At 38.3% G+C, this 20,672-nt stretch overlaps 1 protein-coding gene across 3 annotated transcripts in view; it reads right to left on the reverse strand.

Annotated features, from left to right (window-relative positions):
- Positions 1–20,672, reverse strand: part of ZDHHC4 (zinc finger DHHC-type palmitoyltransferase 4) — a 36,486-nt gene that overhangs the window by 7,412 nt on the left and 8,402 nt on the right. For 2 of the 3 annotated variants that reach the window (XM_043979216.1, XM_043979215.1), the window contains exons 2-5: positions 16,098–16,228; positions 11,291–11,364; positions 3,709–3,887; positions 205–330 (exon numbers count right to left, since the gene is read on the reverse strand). In XM_043979216.1, the coding sequence (XP_043835151.1) occupies positions 205–330; positions 3,709–3,887; positions 11,291–11,364; positions 16,098–16,220 (502 nt within the window). In that variant the 5' untranslated portion in view covers positions 16,221–16,228. The remainder of the gene's footprint in view (positions 1–204; positions 331–3,708; positions 3,888–11,290; positions 11,365–16,097; positions 16,229–20,672) is intronic. The other variant, XM_043979217.1, reaches the window with a different exon arrangement.

Genomic DNA, 20,672 nt, shown 5'->3' on the forward strand with positions numbered 1-20,672 from the left:
AAGCAATATTACCTTGCAATCTAGATGAAATTAATCCCAAGGGCTAGAAGGTTCTCAGCCTTGCTTCAAAGTTTCCCATTGCTCAAACTTTTTCCTTTTGAGCAAAAATAGCAGTAATAGTGATTCCTTTGGAGAACTGGGTTTGTTTGGCTTTTTTTTTTTTTTTGTGGTGGGGTAGGATTGATAATACTAAGAGGCACTTACTACAGTGCTTTGACCTGGCTGGTTTCCTCAAGTGGCAGGTAGGGCACTTCATGTTTTTCAGGAAGATCACCTCATCATATTCATAAACTTGAAGAAATGATGCTTCATTTGATTTTGTTATTATCCCTATAAAACAAAAGCAGAAATTTCCATCACAAAAGAGACAGCAAAGCTATATGAAGCATAATTTTGGGAGTCAGGGGTTCATGGAAATATATTTCTTGAATGTACTGAAATGGGAAGTCAAGTGTTTTGCTATGATCAAATCAAATTAATTTGAGTATTGTCCCAACAGTATGCCAGATGTAATATGGAATTTAAATTACATATGAAACATAATCGCTACTTTCAAAGAGCTTGGCATGATGTGAAACAAAAAGAGAAGAGTACAAAGCAGGCAGAGAACCAAGGAAACTAGTTGAGGCTTTGAAGGGTCCTGGGATGTTACCTGGCAGGACTGAACTCTCCTACAACTTTGTTAGCAAGTCATTAAGCAGCAGCTTCAAGACCTTCAAAGAAAGGACTCATTTACATTTGCAGAAAGGGTTAAAGGTCAAGGAATGGAAGCAGCAACAACACCTGACCAAAGCAGCAGACAAGATTCAAAGGAAACAAAAGAAGAATGAAAGCAGTAGAAGCTCAAGTTGAGAAGAAGGGAAGGCTAAAAATTAGAATATAACTGACTAGGTGGATAAGGCACCTTCTAATACACAAAGAATATGAAGAAATCATTAACAAAAGTGAAATGCTGGTTAGACATTATTAGATGTACTTCTATTGTATGGAATTCTCTCTCTGAGGTCTAGGGAACCATAGGGATAGGAGAAGGATAACATTTTTAGAGAGGTTAAACCCCCAACCACCAAGGCATAGCAATGCAAAGATGCAGCATTTGCAATCATTAATTACCCCTTCCAAGGGAGAAAATGTGTTTTCTTGATGCTGGTAATTGTTATTTGCCACAGTGACTTGAGATCTGACCCCTTAATATAGATGAATAGGAAGCAAGAGAGAGAAGGAAATATATAGTAATTATTATCTTTTTTTTTCGAGGCAGTGAGGGTTAAGTGACTTGCCCAGGGTCACACAGCTAGTAAGTGTCAAATATCTGAGGCTGGATTTGAACTCAGGTCCTCCTGAATCCAAGGCCAGTGCTTTATCCACTGCACCACCTAGCTGCCCATATACAGTAATTATTAAGTGTATTTGCAAAGAGGATGTAGAATAGTAAAGAGTGACGGTGGAAGATGTCCAGCTACCAACTCTTAAAATACACTTTGTGTTCAGTCTGAGTAAGTACTGATTTTAGGAAGTTTGAGAAGAGTGACTTCTCGGGCCAGGAAGAGGCAGGTCTTCCATGCCTGTATTAGGTCCTCATTCCAATTTCCATGGAATGGTGCCAGTGTTTGAGAGGTTGTGATGATAAAACCCTGGTAGATATAAGACACAGGTAGATATAGTTTTAAATTCCCAGGAGTATGTACCTATGTACAACAAAAGAAAAGAGCTCAGAAAAAGCCAACAACCCAAAGCTTAGGAGTGAATACAATTAGTGATAGGTGGTACAAAGTGCTGGTCAGAATAGGTGAATAGATTTATATTTAAATCTCTTATGGATATTTACCATTAATATCCAGATGATAAATCACATTTATTATTTGCACATAGTTCCCCCAGGAATTTAGCACTTTTTACCATCTGAATTTAGTTTGGGAGGTAAGAATTCTTTCAAGATTTACCAGAGTAGGGGCAGGTAGGTGGCGCAGTGGATAGAGCACCAGCCCTGGATTCAGAAGGACCTGAATTCAAATCCAGCCTCAGACACTTGACACTCGCTGTGTGACCCTGGGCAAGTCACTTAACCCCAATTGCCTCACCAAAAAAATAAATAAATAAATAAGATTTACCAGAGTACTAAATATGGAAAATTAGAGTACAAAAATGTCAATAGTACACTGAGTCAAGTTTTAGGGAAACACCAAATAAGTATATACCTCTGAGATAGAGAACTACCCAAAAACATAGGAATGTGATAATATTTGAAGAAGGCAAGAGTTTTATGTGGCTGCTATAACTTTTAACACAGTTATGCTAGAGAAAAGACAGAAAGACTCACAAAGTGTTTTCAAAAGCACAATTCCAAAAGTGCTAATTCCTCTTTAATACTGCCAAACCCTTACATATTCTCTGAGCTCAAGACCTCGGGCAGCTTGTGGCATGGTCTCTGCAGAAGGACACACACATAGAAGGAACACAGAAACACAGGAACAGCCACCCAAGAACAAAGACTATCACAGGCATCCTGAGTCCCTAGAGGAAGTCTGGCCTATTTCACTCTATCCCCCTAGTTTCAAGACAAACCATTCTGAATGGCAGCAGGACAGGCCAGGTGAACAAACAGTAGCTCAGCAGCTCTGTTCCTCTTTGCCTCCCTCTGTTTAGCATGGGTGAGAAGTTGGTGAAACATGAAACTCAGCTGCCCTGGTTTCTGAACTATAATAAAAAGCTGGAAACTGCACAGAAAAGGCCCTGCTTAATCAGGGACAAATAAGATTAAGTTTCAATGACCTCCAAGGTCCTTTCTGCTTCTAAATCTATGATCCTTTCATCTTTTATTTCCCCATTTGGGGAGAAAACCTGAAATGGTCTATGTAACTGGCTATGTAATTGGGCTCTGTTGTATCAGCAGAACCAGCATAATTCTAGTTTGACAACAGCACTGTTTGTTCAGAATCTAAGGAGAAAGAACTCAATCATAGATCTCCTATCTGTCTGGAAGACAGTAAAATGAAATACTTAAACCAATCCAAGAGTATCTCTCAATGGTAAGCTATTATTATAGGTTGTCTATCCAAATGGGGACTATGATTAATTTGAACAGGCAACCTTTATCCTCTATAAACTCTTTATTATAGATGGCATGCCTTTTTTTCTGAACATTTCAATAATGATAATAACTACCACTTATGCAGTGCTTCAAAATTTGAAAAGTGACTTATAAATATATCACCTTATCTTCACAACCACCATACAAAGTGGGCACTATGACTATTACTCCTGATTTACAGCTGGGAGAAGTGAGGCAGACAGAAGTTAAGTGACTGGCCCATGGTCAGATAGCTAGTAAGTATCTGAGGATTTGAGCTTAGGTCTTGCTGACTCCAAATCCAAGAATGTATTCACTGAACTGCCTAGCTTCCTAGACTAGAATAATTTTAAAACAAAACTATACTGTGGCTTCTTTATGATACTGTGTTCTAGAATTCCTTAACCCTGGGACATCCACTTTGGGAATGTTGGCTCCTACAAATCCCACTTTGCATGCCTTCATTTTGACTTTCCTGACCCTTTATTGATTTTTGACCATTTGTGTACACACATTTATATACATAGTCTGTGGGAGAAACATGCTTTCAGAAAAGGGGCTGATTACTCTGTTCTTTGTCTTATTTCTTTGTGTTCTTTGTCTTATTTACTACCTGCTCAAAATCAACTTCAACTTACCAGGGTTGGCTGTACAACTCAAAATGAAAAAAACCAAGTTTATAATTAACAGAAGATATGGCAGGAGAAGATGATACAGTGAGAACTCCAGCTCTAGACAGTAGTGAACTATCTCCCAAGTGTATTCACCGTAAACAGCCCCTTCTAAGGCCAAGTGCAGGATGATGAATGTGCAGTTTCTGAAAGAAAATAAGTATAAGTTTTGTCTCACTCAGTTTTCTAAATGTTAACTCAGACTATGCTGAAGACATTCCATTATTTAAAGAAGAATCCAACTGCTTTCTTTTAGTTTATCTATAAAATAATGGTACTGGAGAACATGATCTCTTAGATTCTAACTCAGATCTTCTCTGTACCTTTATGATCGTTAAAGTTCTTTGAATTAATCTATTTTTTTAAATACAAGCAAACATTTCCCCTAAGACAAAAACTGCCACTAATTCTCAGAATTCTAGTCAAAACTAGAAATGTCAAAGCAATAGATTTATTATACTGCTGTGATACCCATGACTGTGAATCCCCACATTTGAAAAGATTCTTGATGTATGAAATAGGAATCTTCAGGTATTCCTTGCTTTAGTCAATATCTGGCATCTGGAAATCGAGATGGATAGGAAAGACTGAATGAGTCATAGAATGACAGAATTTTAGAAATGGAAAGTCCTTTGCAGATACTATAGTCCACAATCAGATTCCTTTTGCATCTAAAGCTCCACCAATAAATATGTTTGGGTAGAGACAGAGTGGAACAGTACAAAGTATGTTGGATTTAGAGTCAGAAGCCTGGGTTTGAACCCCAATTTGGCTTGCTCCCTATATAGCTAAAGGCAAAGTACTTCTCTCTTCAATTTGAGTTCTTGAAGGGGTTGAGTGAAATGATTTCTGAGTTCTTTATAAGTTTAAATCTAAATTTTATGTACATGATTCAATTTTAGAACTAAAAGCTAAGAGATCATCTACTCTAACCTCTTCATTTTATATATCAAGAAACTCAAAACTGGAGAGGCTAAATGACTTGATAAAATTGGTCATACAATAAGTAGCACAATTGATATTAGAAGAAATATCTCTACTTACAAAATTTCACATATCCAATTTTTCAGAAACCTATTTCATAAACTAAGGAACAAGTCAGTTTGAACACTGAAAGTATACACAACAGAAATACAATACAGCAAATGTGAATGGAATTGATCAGACTTCTCAGTCTAAGTAGCAGTGAATCATTTTGTCTAGTATTAGAACAGTAAAATGATAGTGTTTATTTCCCACAATTTATACCTATATCCTATATATTGCTTTCTTATAGTTTAAATGGAACTCTTCAAAATTTGCACAAAATTTTCAGAGATGCCAATAAATATCCACATTGCTGGATATTGAAAAACTATCTTTGAGAAGAAGGCTCCTAAACAAGCCTTGCACAACACCCTTAAAGCCACAGTTTCTTAAAGTGGATCCCAGAAACAGCAGTCCCTCTACAACGGAGATTCTTTTTTTTTTTTTTTTAACATAGATTCTTAACTTTTTGGAGTGTCATGGATCCCTATGGCAACATGGTAAAGCCTCTGGATCTCTTTTCAGAATGTTTTAAAATGCATAAAATAAAGTACATAGAATTGCAAAAGAAGTTATTTATATTGAAAAATAATTAAAATATCTGTGGAAAACAGGTTAGGAACCCCTGTTCTACAAGATGTTACTAAGCACTTAACACATTCAAAGAATACCCACTGGGTTGATATGCAAGGAAATACTGAGTAGGAAACTGTAATAACCCACCTTTGAGAAAACTGTTGGTCTGGAATAAGGAAAATACACAATACCCATTTTAACCAGTACTCTAACAATGTGATTTTTAAAATGTTAAAATAACAGATTGAGTCACTGGGTAATGGAACTCAGATGACTTTTTCAGCACACAGTCACCATAAGGTAATGTGGTGAACACTGTCACAGCATCACACATTTTTATTATAATCTGACCTTAACTCAGTGGTCTTTCTATAAGCTTTTTCAGTCATTCAAATAACAGTATTGACTTTTGGCAACTAAAATTTCTTCAAAGGTACTGTTGCAACAGATTCTAATGAGATAATAAAAGTTATCTGTAGCTTATTATAATGGGAATGCATTTATCAGGATGATCTAATATATGTTATTTAGGTTATCAAGTTACTGCAGATTAAGCCTGTCTTTGTCTGACCTAAATTAAATGCTGAAAATGTTAATTATTATGTTATATGAATTGTGAAAATCACAGTAACATGAAAGTTAGTCAAAACTCTGGTCAAAACCCCAACTATAGGAAGTAGCATGGCCTTGCCCTCAGAAGAAAAAAAATAAAATATCATGACCCACAAAGATTGGAAGAAATCTGGCTCCAGGTAACATTTTGCTAAGCCCTAGGTGGGATCAGAGATCATAGCACTATCAACAGTAAAAGACAAAAAAGAGCTGATAGAAGAAAAAAGAAAGAAAAAAAAAGCAGCCATCGGGGAGAGAAGGACCCATCCTGACATCCCAGTCTTTTAGGGGCTAAGCTACTGAGGGAAGCCTCAACAACTACTGTTCTCTAGTTCCTTATTATTCATGCTCTACTTTATTTCACTCTCCTTATTGGCTCAGTTCCCTTCAGCAGTGACATCTCTTCTATTCACCTGCTGCAATGGTGAACCACCCCCTATATTCCTACTCCAGATCCCTACTTTTGATGATTTGTGATACTTGCCTATTCCACTATAAATACGACTATATTGTTTTATCTTTCTCAGTCTATAATCATTTTTTAAAGTTAAATGTTATAATTCAAATTAAGATCTATATTTTATGCTTGTCTATAACATTATTTTAGTTAGAACTTAATTATATATTGCTACTATAACCTCCCTCTTCCAACTCCCTGGGTGTGATTCCCTCATCTTTCCTTTTAAAAAAATCCCTCTTCTGGGGCAGCTAAGTGGTGCAGTGTATAGAGCACAGGCCCTGGAGTCAGGAGGGCCTGAGTTCAAATCTGACCTCAGACACTTAACACTTACTAGCTGTGTGACCCTAGGCAAGTCACTTAACCCCAACTGCCTCACAAAAAAACCCAAAAAACAAAAAATTCCTCTTATTTCTCTTCCCCCTCCATCTCTTTCTTCCTCTTATTCTTTTTTTCTCTGTCTTCAGCACATAGCCAGTGCCCAACTGACCCCTGAAAGCACCAGAAGATGGGTGAAAAGAGAGTCTAAGAGCCATTCTAGGCATCATTATATTTATGAGGAGAGCTGGAAAGACTAGGACTACAGGTAAAGACCTAGTGTCACACTAGTGACACCTAGCACCTAGGACCTTAGTGGTCATATCTGGAACCAGAAAACTAGAACCTTAAGTGTCACACTTAGAACTAGAAACAATGGCTTCTCAAAAAAAGGCAACACATTGGTCCTGATATGGTCTCAGATGCCAGAATAAAATTCAGAAGGACCATGGCCTCAGAAGCTGGATGTAACAGAACCAAGTGCATGCTCCATGTGTGGGATAGCTTATGGGTGTTAACCATCACCTACAATCTTGAGACATGGTACCAAATGTGAGATCAGTTGCATCCCTGGCAACGCAGGCCTTAATCCTGAATTCTCTGCTACTACTCCCCACCCAATCTTAACCTCTTGGCATTTGAAAAGGGAACACCATACCAATGCTACTGTCCCCCACCACAGGATGCTGGAAGGAAGACTCCCCAACGAATTGGTACATAAGGTGAGCAAATTTGTACTTCCTGATCCCCAAATCCCAGTGATTCAGAGTCAACATATCCCAGGGCAAAAGCTCTCTTCCCCTTGCTACCTACCTCTCTCCATGCTCCCATGCTTAGCTTAATCCTTTTTCTCCTTTTCTCTACCTTTCTATTATGTCCTCTATAATCCTTTTTTTGGTTGCCCTAGCTGTAGTATCTTCTCTCTAAAGCTAACTTCTATCTATTTTGTATTTGTAGATATGGTGATGTCCCCTGAAACACTCTGGCCTCCCAATCCCTACAAGTCAACTTCATCATCAATAATTATGAAATTCCTTTATCTGACCAAAACTCTTATCACACCATTTCTCCCTATACTTTACTCCTCCTAAACCTATTCTATATCCTCACCATGTCACCACAATGACTTCTATGTCACCATGACCTCCAGGACTTCTATCCTAAAGTACTCTCCCAAGCTATAATCCCTATTCTGAACTCACTTTGCTCCCTTCTCAAGCTGGACCCAACCTCTTCTGAACAGAGCTAAAGGAAGCCACAAAACTGTGCTGCCTGGGCCCACTACAAATTTCTAATCTCAGTGGGACCCCCACTACTGTATGGTAATCTTTATCACATTCCCTGAAGCAGCTGTTCTAAACAGTGTCTTCTTTCCCCTCAAGCTTATGATACCACCTCCTCCACTCACACCTTAGGAAAGGACCTTGATCAATATTTCAGTGAGAAAATAGAAGCTATTTGCTATGAGCTCCCCACCTCAAAGCCAATTAACACCATCTCCCATTCTCTTTTCCTTTATTATGGTAAAGGCCCTTCTTCTCACCCTCTCTATGTGACCACAATCCCACTCTTTTCCCTTTCCAGCAGATTCACCCCATAAATCATCCCCCTCTCTCTCCAACCCTACAAAACCTTCAATCTCTCCCTATCTACTAGTTCCTTTCCTAATGCCTACAAAAACGACCAAGTCTTTGCTATCCTTAAAAAGTCCTTATTTCTTACCATCTCCGTGAATTAATGTCCTCCATCTCTCCTCCCTGTCACAGCCAAACTCCTAGGAAATGTTGAATCAGCAACCACTCGGTGGTTGAGTGGATAAAGTCTTGGACTTGGGAGTCAGTAAAATCTGAGTCTGAATCTTCCCTCAAACACTTAGTAGCTGTGTGATCCTAGGTAAGTCTCTTAATCTTTGCTTTGTCTTAGTTTCCTCACCTGTGAAATGGAGATAATAAGAGCACCAACCTCACAGGATTATTGTGAAGATCAAATAAGATAGCATGTCAAAGGGCATCTAGGTGGCACGGTGGATAAAGCACCAGCCCTGGATTCAGAAGTACCTGAGTTCAAATCCAGTCTCAGACACTTAACACTAACTAGCTGTATGACTCTGGGCAAGTCACTTAAACCTTATTGCCCCACAAAAAACAAAACAAACCAAACCAAACATGTCAAGTGCTTTCCAAATCTTAAAGTGCTATACAGATGCTAGGTATTAATGTTATACTCATTACTTCTACTTCTCCCACCTTACTTGTTTCTCAGTCCTTTGCAATTTGGCTTCAATCTCACTCAACTGAATCTGCTTTCTTCTGAACTCCTTCTACCAATGTAGGCTGGCAACCTTTTCTGCAACTTATAGTTTTAGAGAGCTGCCTCGGGCACTAAGAGGTTAACTGACTTGCCTAGGGTGACAAAGTAGCATATGTCTGAGGCTGAACCTGAACCAAGCACTTTTTGGTTCCAAGACTAACCTCCCTATCTACTATGCTGGGTATCTCAGACTCAACATGTCCAAAATACAATTCATTATCTTTTCATTAAACCTATCCCTCTAACCATCCCTATTTTAGTTGAGGGCACCACTATCCTCCTGATAACCCACGTTTGTAAACTCAGAGTCATCAGTGACTCTTCCTTCACCCTCTAGATCTAATCAGTTGTCATTTTATCAATTCTCCTTCCACAATTTATCTCAAACTTTCCCCCTTCCCTCCATTCATAATGCCATCACCCTAGCTAAGGCTCTCATAATCTCTCATCTGGACTACTGCAATAACCTTCTACTCACCTGTTTCAAGCCTTTCCATTTAAATATTTATGTATATATGTGCATCTTTATGTAATTGTGAACTTAAACACCAAAAATACAGCATATACATACAGCAGAACACAAAAGTAGATTTCCGTATAACACCCTGACTCCATTTCAAACTGTTTGCTTTTTACAATATATAAATTCTTATATTCTAAATTGTACTGCTTGTCTAAGCTTCATTCTGAATCTCCTTCCATTCTCTTCTGTGTCTTTTTTTAGACATCACTATTGCTAACCTCCCCAACTCAAAACCATGAGCAAGAAAAGGAAAAACAAAAATAAAAACAAAAACACCTTGTAACAAATAAGCATATTAAAGCAAAATGAATCTACATCACCATGGTCACATCCAAAATTTATGTCTTTGCATCCTGTGTGCATCATCTCTCTGTTAGGGAGTAGGTAACATATTTTATCATAGTTGGTCACTGCATTGATTAGAGCTAAGTGTTTCAAACTTGTTTTTCTTTATAATGTATATAGTGTTGTATGAAATTTTCTAATTCTGTTTACTTTGCTCTTTTCAGTGTATACTACCCAGTATTTTCTGAAATCACCTCTCTTGTTGTTTTTCATGGTACAATAATACTCCACTACATTCATATACCACAATTTGTTCTGACATTGCTCTATTACCCAACAGATAATCTAACATATCCCTTCAGATTCCAGTTCTTTTCTTTCTTCATTTTTTTTTCCCTTCTAAATTACCTTCTTCAGGCTCAGGAAGTTTGTTTTGTTTGTGACTATTTGCTACTCACTAATATCCTACCTTTTCACTTCTACTCTATGCCTGCTTTTTACCCTGTGGAGTCTGATGAATTTCTATACCTGTCTGTGTATTTGTTCAACCCTCTTTTGTTCTTTTCAGATAAGAGTGAGATTCATCTGATACCCATTCCCCACCCCACACCTTCTCCAATGCTTGTATGATCTTTTCACAGACCCCAATTATGAGTATACTAAGTTCTACCCCATTCTTCCTCCTTTCTACTCTACTGTATTCTTTCTACCCTCCATTCTTCTGTCCTTAAAGCCTTTGGAACGGAACTAACCTCTCCCTTTTCTTCCCTCCCATCCCCAGCTCATCCGTTTTTCTTATCTGTTAGCACTCCCATTAAGGCTATGAAGGGACACTTGTTTCTCCTTCCTCTATTGAAATACTAGCATTACATCATCATATAGCCCCTTCTATTTGTTCAAATTAATTTACCTTTCTAGTTTCTCTTGATTCTTGTATTTCTATCTCAAGGTTCCTACTCAATCCTGGTCTTTTAAACAGATATGCTTGAAAATCCTCTACTCAAGAAACTTTATCTTCCTTCACAGCTCAACTTATGTGCCAACTATTCTGTGAAAAATGTTCCCTGGTCCCTTCCAGTGGTTAATACTCTTTCGCACTTCAATTTTCCTTGTGTGATACTTATTTGTGTACATATTGTATCCCCTCAGTAGAATGTAAGCTCCTTGAGGGCAGGGACTGTTTTATTTTTATATCTGTATCTCCAGCCTCTATTAGAGTGCCTAGCAGATTATCGACATTTAATAAATAAATCTGTTGAATTGTACTGAATTGTTGATGAGCTCTTGGCTCATCAAAAAACATAAAATAAATTGGTTGTCGACTCTGAAAATGTCCTTGATAAAAAAGTCACAAATCTATAAATAAATTTCCCAACGCAAACAGAAAATAACTAATAAATGAATCCAGGAAAAGTATAAGTAAAATTCCATTTAGTAAATACCGTGTATGGAAGAGGTGATGAAATACCCTTTGTATGGCTCTTTGTAGCCATCCTGGCATAAGACGTGAAAATACCTGAAATACAAAGAAAAGGACAATAATAAATGGTGCCCAAATAGCACAAGGTTTGTGCAGCATTTTATGTATTATCTCATTTAATCTGTGTAGCAACCCAGTCTATCCTCATTTCACAAATAACCTCTCTATGCCTCAGTTTTCTTAGGCGATTTGCCCAGTCACACAGTTAGTATATTTGGGAAGTAGAATTTGGAACCAGATCTTTCTAATTTCCAAGTCCAGCATTGTCTACAACACAACAAAGTCTCTAAAAGGAACCCCAGGATTTAGCATTACCAAATGAATGAAATTTTTAGACAAGAGAGCTTTTCATTGGCAGATTTTCTGATTTACAGCTTGGAGTAAAGTATACCACTTTGAACTCCTTTTGTAGCAATGAGTTTCTGCTTTTATAGCATTTTGGAGAAACAAATTCCTTTACAAAGGTGAAGAGTCAGGGTGCTGCTTGTTACAAAATCATGCTGATGCAATTCAGGAATCTCTGTGGGTCAATTGTTTTTCTTTTGTTTTGCTGAAGAAGTAGTATTTGACTGAGCAGCCTCAGCAGCTGGACAGGAGTGAACAGGGCAGACACACTAACTGGAATCTCCCTCTTGCCTGCTCTGCTGCACAGCACTGGGACAGCAGGGCCACAGTCACCTATAGCCTCATCCTGCCTCACCTCTTCTCAGGACTCCCTCCCCAACCCCAGCTCTGTGGCAGGCCCGAGCCCTCCCCAAAACCAATTTAACACCAATTAAAAACTACTACAGAGAAGTAGAGAAATCAGAAGCAAGGGAGAAGGTCTGAAAGAAGCACACACAGAAAATGTCTGGTCTCCTAAAAGGTCATAAGAAAGTCCAACACAATGAAAATTTAAGTTAGGTAAGAGAAAAAAGACAGAACGCTTATAAACCATTAACACAATGAACTTCACAACAGTTATTTAAGTTAAAAAAGGTGAGTGAAACACTAGCTTCTTTGCAAAACTGAAAGGTAGTTGGATTAAGGAAACCAGTGGTGTACTGGTCCACCATAGTTCTCTGGTTCAATGTTTGGGAGCCTGAAAACATCTGGATCCCTCCAGTGTTCTTCCATACCACCATTATGATTAAAGCAAAGAGAACGGAAGAGTTTGTGATACAGCTAGGGGATCTGGAGAAGCTTCTTGTAGGAAGTAGCACCTCAGTTGAGCCCTGAAGAAAGTTAGGGATTCTAAGAAGCAGGGGAGAGTAGTGGGTTGGGGGCATGTAGAATGGTTTGTGCAAAGATAGAAAGGCAGGACATAGAAAATCAAGTTTAAGGAATGTAGCATGTAGCCTAGTTTGGTTGAAACCTGAAATGTATGAAAGGGAGAAAGGTGTATTATGTCTAGATTACCTCTCCAGACAGGCTAGAGAAAAACTGAAGTTTTAAAAATTTAAATATTTAAAACTGAATAGCTCACATTTTGTCCTAGAGGAGTTACAGATGATTCTTGAGTGGGAGACCAAAATGTTCAGACCTATAATATAGAAAAGTATGTTTGGCTACTGAGCAGAGGGTGGTTGGAGAGAAATGAGGCTTGAGGCAGAGAGATCAGTTAGGAAGCTATGTGCATGAGAGGTGATTGAGAGCCTGAAGGAGAGTTTTGGCTGTATGAGTAGAGAGAAGAGGATGTATATGAGAAATGTGGGGGAAGTAGGAAAAGTGAGGCCCACAGAGGTCAAGTGACTTGCCCAGGGTCCCACAGCTAGTCAGTTTGCAGAGGAAGAATTCAAACCCAGTTTCCTCTGTCTGAATTCAAAATAATTTCCATTATACCATGTTGCCTCTGCTTACAGAGAATATGACAACTCCACAATCATGTAAGGCTCTCCAGAGAAAGGAAATTATGAGAATGACAGATTTGGTTACCTGCCCTCATCTCCGTCTACTGAAAATGGAGGCACATCAAGGTTCTTTTTACTCACTCTATTAAGGAATAAGGGTATAGTTTGCAAACAAAACAGTTCTTATTCACGTAAAACTAACCAGTCTGTCTAAGTCATCAGCACCATGCCCATACCAAATGAACTACCCAGATGATGGGGCTTATAATAATCTAAAAGGAGAAAGAGAAGGGAACAAGCATTTATTAACTACTATTTTGCCAGGCACTGTGCTAACTGCTTTACAATTATCTCATCTGATTCTCATAACAACTCTAAGAGACAAATGCTATTATTATTATTATTCCCATTTTACAGTTGAGGAAACTAGGACAAGAGGTTAAGGTACTTGCCCAGGGTCACCCAGCTAGTCTGAGGCCAGATTTGAACTCAAGTCTTCTTACTTCAAGCATGGTGCTCTATCCACTATGCCTACCAAGCTGCCTCTATAACCAGGACCTAACATACAACACCTTAAAAAAATGGCAGCATCAGATATCACTAGCTGGGAGAAGTTATGGATAACTTAGTAGTAGAATATTTGTTTTCCACCAGTGCATAGGAAGAATGCACTTCTGGTTGTGCTATTTCCCCCAATATAGGAGAGAGTCATAGGAAACCAGCAATAAGACCTACAGCAATATAAATTCCTGCCAAGATGTTTTATTTCTACTCAGCTAAATTAAGAAATTTATTTCTATCATTCATTTGACAATTAGTTAAGTATCTGAAGAATTGTTGAGTGTTTGTATACTGTACCTACTCTTAGTAACTCAAGTCCCAAATGAGTTGCAGCTTAAATAACTTTTTTTTTTTTTTTAGTGAGGCAATTGGGGTTAAGTGACTTGCCCAGGGTCACACAGCTAGTAAGTGTTAAGTGTCTGAGGCCGGATTTGAACTCAGGTACTCCTGACTCCAAGGCCAGTGCTCTATCCACTGCACCATCTAGCTGCCCCTTAAATAACTTTTATGAAGGACTTAATTTCTTTTATCTTTGTTTTTGTTTTAGTTTTGTTTACTAGTTTGCTTATTTGTTTTTTGTTCTCTTCTGTAATGAGTTGTTGCTTGGATGAGTCCACATTACTAGAATCAAATTTTGGAAGGATCAACTGACAGGGACCAATAAATTGAATATGGAAGAGCAGTTAGGGAAAGCTATGGCCCCAAAGTGGCAAGCACATGTAGGTAAAAATAGAGATGCTTTTAGAAAGACAAAAGGAGACATAGCTTGGAATAGAAAAGAGCAAGGAAGCTTTTCATAAAAAAAGATGAACAAAAATAATATGTGGTTCTTAAAAGATAAACATAACTGAGGAGGCTAATAGAATTAAGATCATAATTGTGCAGGGAGGACCAAATACAAACCTACCATCACAAATGAAATTAAATAAGAAAACTGAACTGTGTAGAAGAGGTATGTTTGGTAAACTTACAGTAGAATACTGGTTTTTGCACAGCTATTGTGAAGTGAAATGCATCATGGCATTAAAAAAAAAAGAGAAAAGCACAAGCCTAAGAAGTCTCCATTTTGCTAGTGTAGAATTCTTAACATGTGCAAAGATGTGACATTATCTGTAAACAGCTCACAATGCATGTCCTATTAGTGATTGGTTGACATTATCTCTGATAAAAGGTACAGTACTTGTTCCAAAACTGCTTCCTCCCTGTTTTAAACATGACCCCTAAATTAAATTAAAAGTCTTTCTGCTCTGCAGTCTTGGTGAACACTAAGACCCTACCAGATTTGCCCAATTCTACTCATTTTTTATTTTTGGAGATTTGGTTCAAGCGACTAGAATGAAATAGAGAACAGAGAGACCTAGGTTTTATTTCTCAATTAAACAATGATATACTATATGCCCATTTACAAGTTACTCAATTAAGTCAGGAGTTATAAATATGTCCTTTCCCTAACATAGGAGGTTTCATAGAATGGGATTTTCTCCAAGAGTTAAAGGTACAGTATTCATAAATAAATTTATAATCTAACCTGCATGTTAGCTTAGGCAACAGAATGAGTTTCTGTTGGCAGCAAGTTCAATTTTTTTCCCCACTGCTTGAGAAGATGGAGAGAACCTCTTGGCGTTTACTCTTTGTCCTAACCCTCTCATACTGTTCATGGGTTTAACTGTATATATATCTTATTTGACTGTTAAAGACTTATTCTGAGGAACAATGTTAGAGGACAACTGGGAAAACTGGCTAAAGACAGAGCCAAAGGAGTCACTGTCTAAATACTACTTCCTTAAGTCTGTGAGACTAATTTTTTTGTTTGTTTGTTTGTTTTTTGTTTTTAGTGAGGCAACTGGGGTTAAGTGACTTGCTCAGAGTCACACAGCTAGTAAGTGTGTGTTAAGTGTCTGAGGCCGGATTTGAACTCAGGTACTCCTGACTCTAGGGCCGTTGCTCTATCCACTGTGCCACCTAGCTGCCCCGAAACTAATTTTTTTTTTTAGTGAGGCAATTGGGGTTAAGTGACTTGCCCAGGGTCACACAGCTAGTAAGTGTTAAGTGTCTGAGGCCGGATTTGAACTCAGGTACTCCTGACTCCAGGGCTGGTGCTCTATCCACTGTGCCATCTAACTGCCCCAACTAATTTTTTTTTAGAGGAAGATATTCAATTATATTAAAGTAATGGAAAAACAAGTTTTGTTAAGTAGTATTTCAATCTATAATTAACTTTATAGAAATACATATATTCTATATATTGACATGTATGAAATTATAGAAATAGATTCTCAATAGCCATAGGAAAAAAAACTGGTGAGATCAGGAATAACTATTTAATGAACTCATTAGAAAATATAGTTCTCCCCATAATGTCTATGTTTGATCTATTACCTGTGATCCATCTGTCAGGATTTCTCCTGAAAAGGTATGGGTCCTTTTGGAATATACGCAGAGTAGTAAAACACTAGTCAGAACACAGACCAAGTAAACCAGGAAAAGAACTAAAAAATCCATCTTGAGTGCTACAACAACAACAAAAAAAGACAAACGTGTCAGTATTTTTTATTGAAATATTTATCAACTTTCTGCATGCTAATGGCTACGGGCAGCTCAGCAAAAAGCTTGGTTAGATGTACAAACTGCATTTGGATCCTCCTGTGGGGCAGAGAGAATTTTCTGAGGCATTCTGAACAACTGAACTAAATTTGACCTTGGAACTTGGAAACTGGCAAAAAACAACAACAAACCAATTGGACTCATTTTGCGCTACAGAAAGTGACCAAGAGTGAAGTCAAAGTCATCACCTTAAGGGGAGAAAATGGCTTAGAGACACAATTCTCTGACATAGACTGGGAGAGAGGCCAAAACATTTATAGAGGACGGATGGTGGGAGGATAGATGGGCTGACCACCTCACTATGGAAAGTTCCCTTTGGGTGTGGGGTGGGGAAAGATTCCTGAAAGTCAGGCAGAATTTTCTTTTGGAATGCTAGTCCTGACCTCTGGTGTGTCCATCCTTTAGTTTAGCTTCTCAAGGAGAGTTACCCCAGACCTATGTCATGATTGTACTCTTTGAATAACTTCATACTTTCCAAGATTTTCTACATTCATTTTTATCATTTCTTATGCTACAATAGTCCATTGTATTCATATGCCACAATTGTTCAGCCATTCCAACTGGTGGGCACTACCACCCCTTTACATTCCAGTTCTTTCCTTCTTTTTCCCTTTTGATAACTTCAGAGTAAGTTTGTTTGTGACTATTACTTCCTTAATATTATACTCTCAACCTCCCCCCTCCCTATATCCCCATTTGTTTCCCTGTGGAGTTTGACATATTTCCATATCAAAATATATGTGTATCCAACCCTCCTCTATTCATTTCAGACAAAGATTCATCTGATGCCTGGTCCCACTACCCCTTTCTACATGTTTGTATACTCTTCTCACAAATTCCAATTATAAGAAATAGCAAGTTGCACCTCCTTCTTCCTTTTGTCTACATTAATGTATTCCTTTTACCTTCCTTTTTCCCCCTCTTAAAACTGTCAGGATAGAATTAATGTCCCTTACTCACCCTACCCCCAAGTCCACTGTTTTTTCTTATTTAACTCATTAGAGCTTTGTCAAACATGGTCATTCACTGCATCCTAGGTCATCACAAGTAGTCTTGATTTTTGTCTTGCCACTAGACTTTTGATGACTCTGGAAGAGAGTGAGGCTAGGAACTCTGTAGAATTCTCCCTCACTTAAATCCAATTCATTTGAAAGTCAAGATACTGTCCTGTGATGTCATTGGTCCTCTTTGAGGGAAGGATGAACATTTAATTCCCTCAATACCCCTCAAAGATATTAAGGTTCTGAAGAGATGTGTTTTTTTTCTCTCTGTGAAAATGCCAACACCACATCATCAAACAGCATCTTCCAAATGCTCAAACTTTAGGTTTTGCTTAGCTCTTATGTTGTAATTCAAAGTTCCTATTCAGCTCTGTTCTTTTCATCAAAAAAAGCTGGGTAAGTCCTATCTATTCCATTAAAGATCTATTTCTTTCTTTCTTTTTTTTTTTTTTTGGTGAGGCAATTGGGGTTAAGTGACTTGCCCAGGGTCACACAGCTAGCGTTAAGTGTCTGAGGCTAGATTTGAACTCAGGTCCTCCTGACTCCAGGGCCGGTGTTCCATCCACTATGCCACCTAGCTGCCCCTAAAGATCTATTTCTTCCCCATCTCAGATGACTCTCAGCTTTGCAGGTGAGTTATTCTTGGTCTTTATAATTTGCCTTCTGTATGTCACTTTATTCTCAAATCTCCTTTTGTTTAGGGAAGGCATCATGATCTTGTATGTCTTGTATGATCATAATTGCTGTTTCTTGGTACTTGAACTGTTTCCTTCTAGATGCCTTTATTTTTTGAATGTAGCAGCTCTGGATTTTTGCTATGTTCTGGGACTTTTTCTTTTCTTTTCTTTTTTTTGTTGTTGTTATTGTTTTTGGTGAGGCGATTGGGGTTAAGTGACTTGCCCGGGGTCACACAGCTAGTAAGTATTAAGTGTCTGAGGTCAGATTTGAACTCAGGTCCTCCTGACTCCAGGGCCGGTGCTCTATCCACTGTACCACCTAGCTACCCCTGTTTTGTTTTGTTTTTTTCAGGAGGTGATTGGCAGATTCTTGCTATCTTTACTTTGCCCTCAGGTTCTGTTATATCTGAACAATTCCCATTTATGATTTCTTGAAATATAATGTCTAGGCCTTTTAAAATAAATCATGGTTTTCAGGGAATCAAATAATTCTTCCATTTTTAAGATTTTTTATTTTGTTTCATTTTTTTTCCTATTTTGTGAAATCAATAATTTCTGTTCAGTCTAGTCTAATATTGAAGGAGTCCATTATTTGGGTAAAGTTTACCATGTTTTATTTTAAACTATTTATCCTCCTAATTCTTTCCTCTGAAACTTTATTTTGAATCTCGTGCTCCATCTATTCTAGGTATTCATGTAGTCCATGTGGACAATCCAGTTTTTCCCCTTTGAATCTCTTTGTACTTATTGTTATTCTCTATTTTGGATACGATACATTTTTTAAAACAGTGGTGAGTTTTCTTCAGTTTACTAATCTCTCTAGCCATAATTCTTGAACTGGAGCTTTGTGCCGGGGCCAAATTTCTGGGGTGGTTGGCTCTGCTTGGTCTTGCCCTTAGTCACCCCGACTTCAACATGCTGGGTTTAGTGCCTTTAGCACCACTGAGGTACAAAATTCTGGCTCTTCAAAGCTCTTGGTGGTGTCTCAAGACAAGAGTGCTGGAAACCTGGGAATCTTGGGATGTCTGACTTGACAGATCTTGGTCTGACTTCTGAGGTCCACTTCTGTAGGTTTCTGACTACCCTAGAGTTTTCTTATAAGAACTCTTCCTCACTGCTGCTTCTGAATATATAGCACTTCAGGCTAGACATTTTTCTGGTCACAATGGCATGCTTGCCTGAGTTTTTGGTGCAGCTGATCTTCCTGCTTCCATTCAGGTAGCCACCTTGGCCACAAAGTGTTTATTTAGGTTTTAGTAAAGCATATGATAGTCTCATGTTATTTTGTGGAAAAGACAGAGAGATGTGCACTATCCAATACAATTACGTGGATTCTGAATTGGTTGAATGTCAATACTCAAAGAGTAGTCATTAATGGGGGACAGATCTCTGGATGCCCCAGTCTGGTAAAGAGGAGAACATAAGTCAAGATGCCTAGGTGGGTAGGCCATGGTGGATGCCTAGATGGTATGTGAAATACTCTATTGGGCCAACTATGGAATATGAGAATGAGGAATTTATAGACTCTGGATTCTGTCCTGGTCAGATCACATCTGGAGTATCATAATTAGTTGTAGGTGCTACATTTTATGGACATTAGTAAGATAGATAGCATCCAAAGGAGGGTAACCAAAATGGCAAGGAGCTTCTAGTTCAATCCATTAGGAATAATTGAAAGTACTGAGAATGCAGAGCCTAGAGAATACTTAGGAGGGCCATGAGAGCTATCTTCAATATCATAAGGGCTGTCATATGAAAAGGGATTAGAATTTTTTCTGCTAGGTTGCAGAAGGCAGAAGGGTGGAAGTTTCAGATAAAAACTGAGACTTTTACATCATCTAATGAAAAAATTCCCATTAGAGGTATCCTAAAGTAAAATGGTCTTATTAAGGAAAAAATAGGCTTCCCCTCACTGAAGATCTTCAAAGACTGGACAATCATTTCTCAGATATGCTGTAGAGGGAGTTCTTTTTCAGGTGATGTGATATTCATTAGGTTGTGAACTCCTCGGGGTCAGGGGCTGTCTTTTGCCTAGAGTTCTTCCCCCTTCCTAAGCCCCACCCAAGGTAGTTTTATAAGTCCCTTGTGTAATACAGGCCCCTGAGGGAAATAGTGGCACCCATAGGGGAAATGGAATTCCTCTGATTCTGAGTTATGTGAAAATGTTTTCTTCTTACTGAGGACTCGCCCAGGGTACTACCATAAGTCACAATAACTGTTTAAAATCCCTGGGTGATGGCAGGTCCAGTAGTAGAGGGGTCTCTATGTAGCCTTTTACCTTGCCAAAATGGAACACAAGCTAAAAATGATCAATCAATCTTGTTCTAATGACATACTCACAGATTACAGATCTCTAAATAATCATGGCATCCTCCAAAGATAGGAAAAGATCTTACTACTAAATCCTCAATTCAAAGTTCATTTGCCTCAACTTAATCTACAACCCAAGCTGAGTTTGAATTACCTAATTTTGTGGGGATCCATACCTTTGAGTCCATTTTTGTGGAGAAATGCCTTTCATTGATAGATCATCTATGACTTTCAGTTTTATAAAGCTAGCATGAGCATTAAGAGGCAAAGGCAAAATGACTTGCTAGTGGTCACACAGCTAGTCTGTATCAGAAGCAGAACTTGAACTGACTCCATAGTCAATTATCTATCCACTGTGTAAC

This window comes from Dromiciops gliroides, chromosome 1 (genome assembly GCF_019393635.1).
Source record: "Dromiciops gliroides isolate mDroGli1 chromosome 1, mDroGli1.pri, whole genome shotgun sequence".
Lineage (NCBI taxonomy): Eukaryota > Metazoa > Chordata > Mammalia > Microbiotheria > Microbiotheriidae > Dromiciops > Dromiciops gliroides.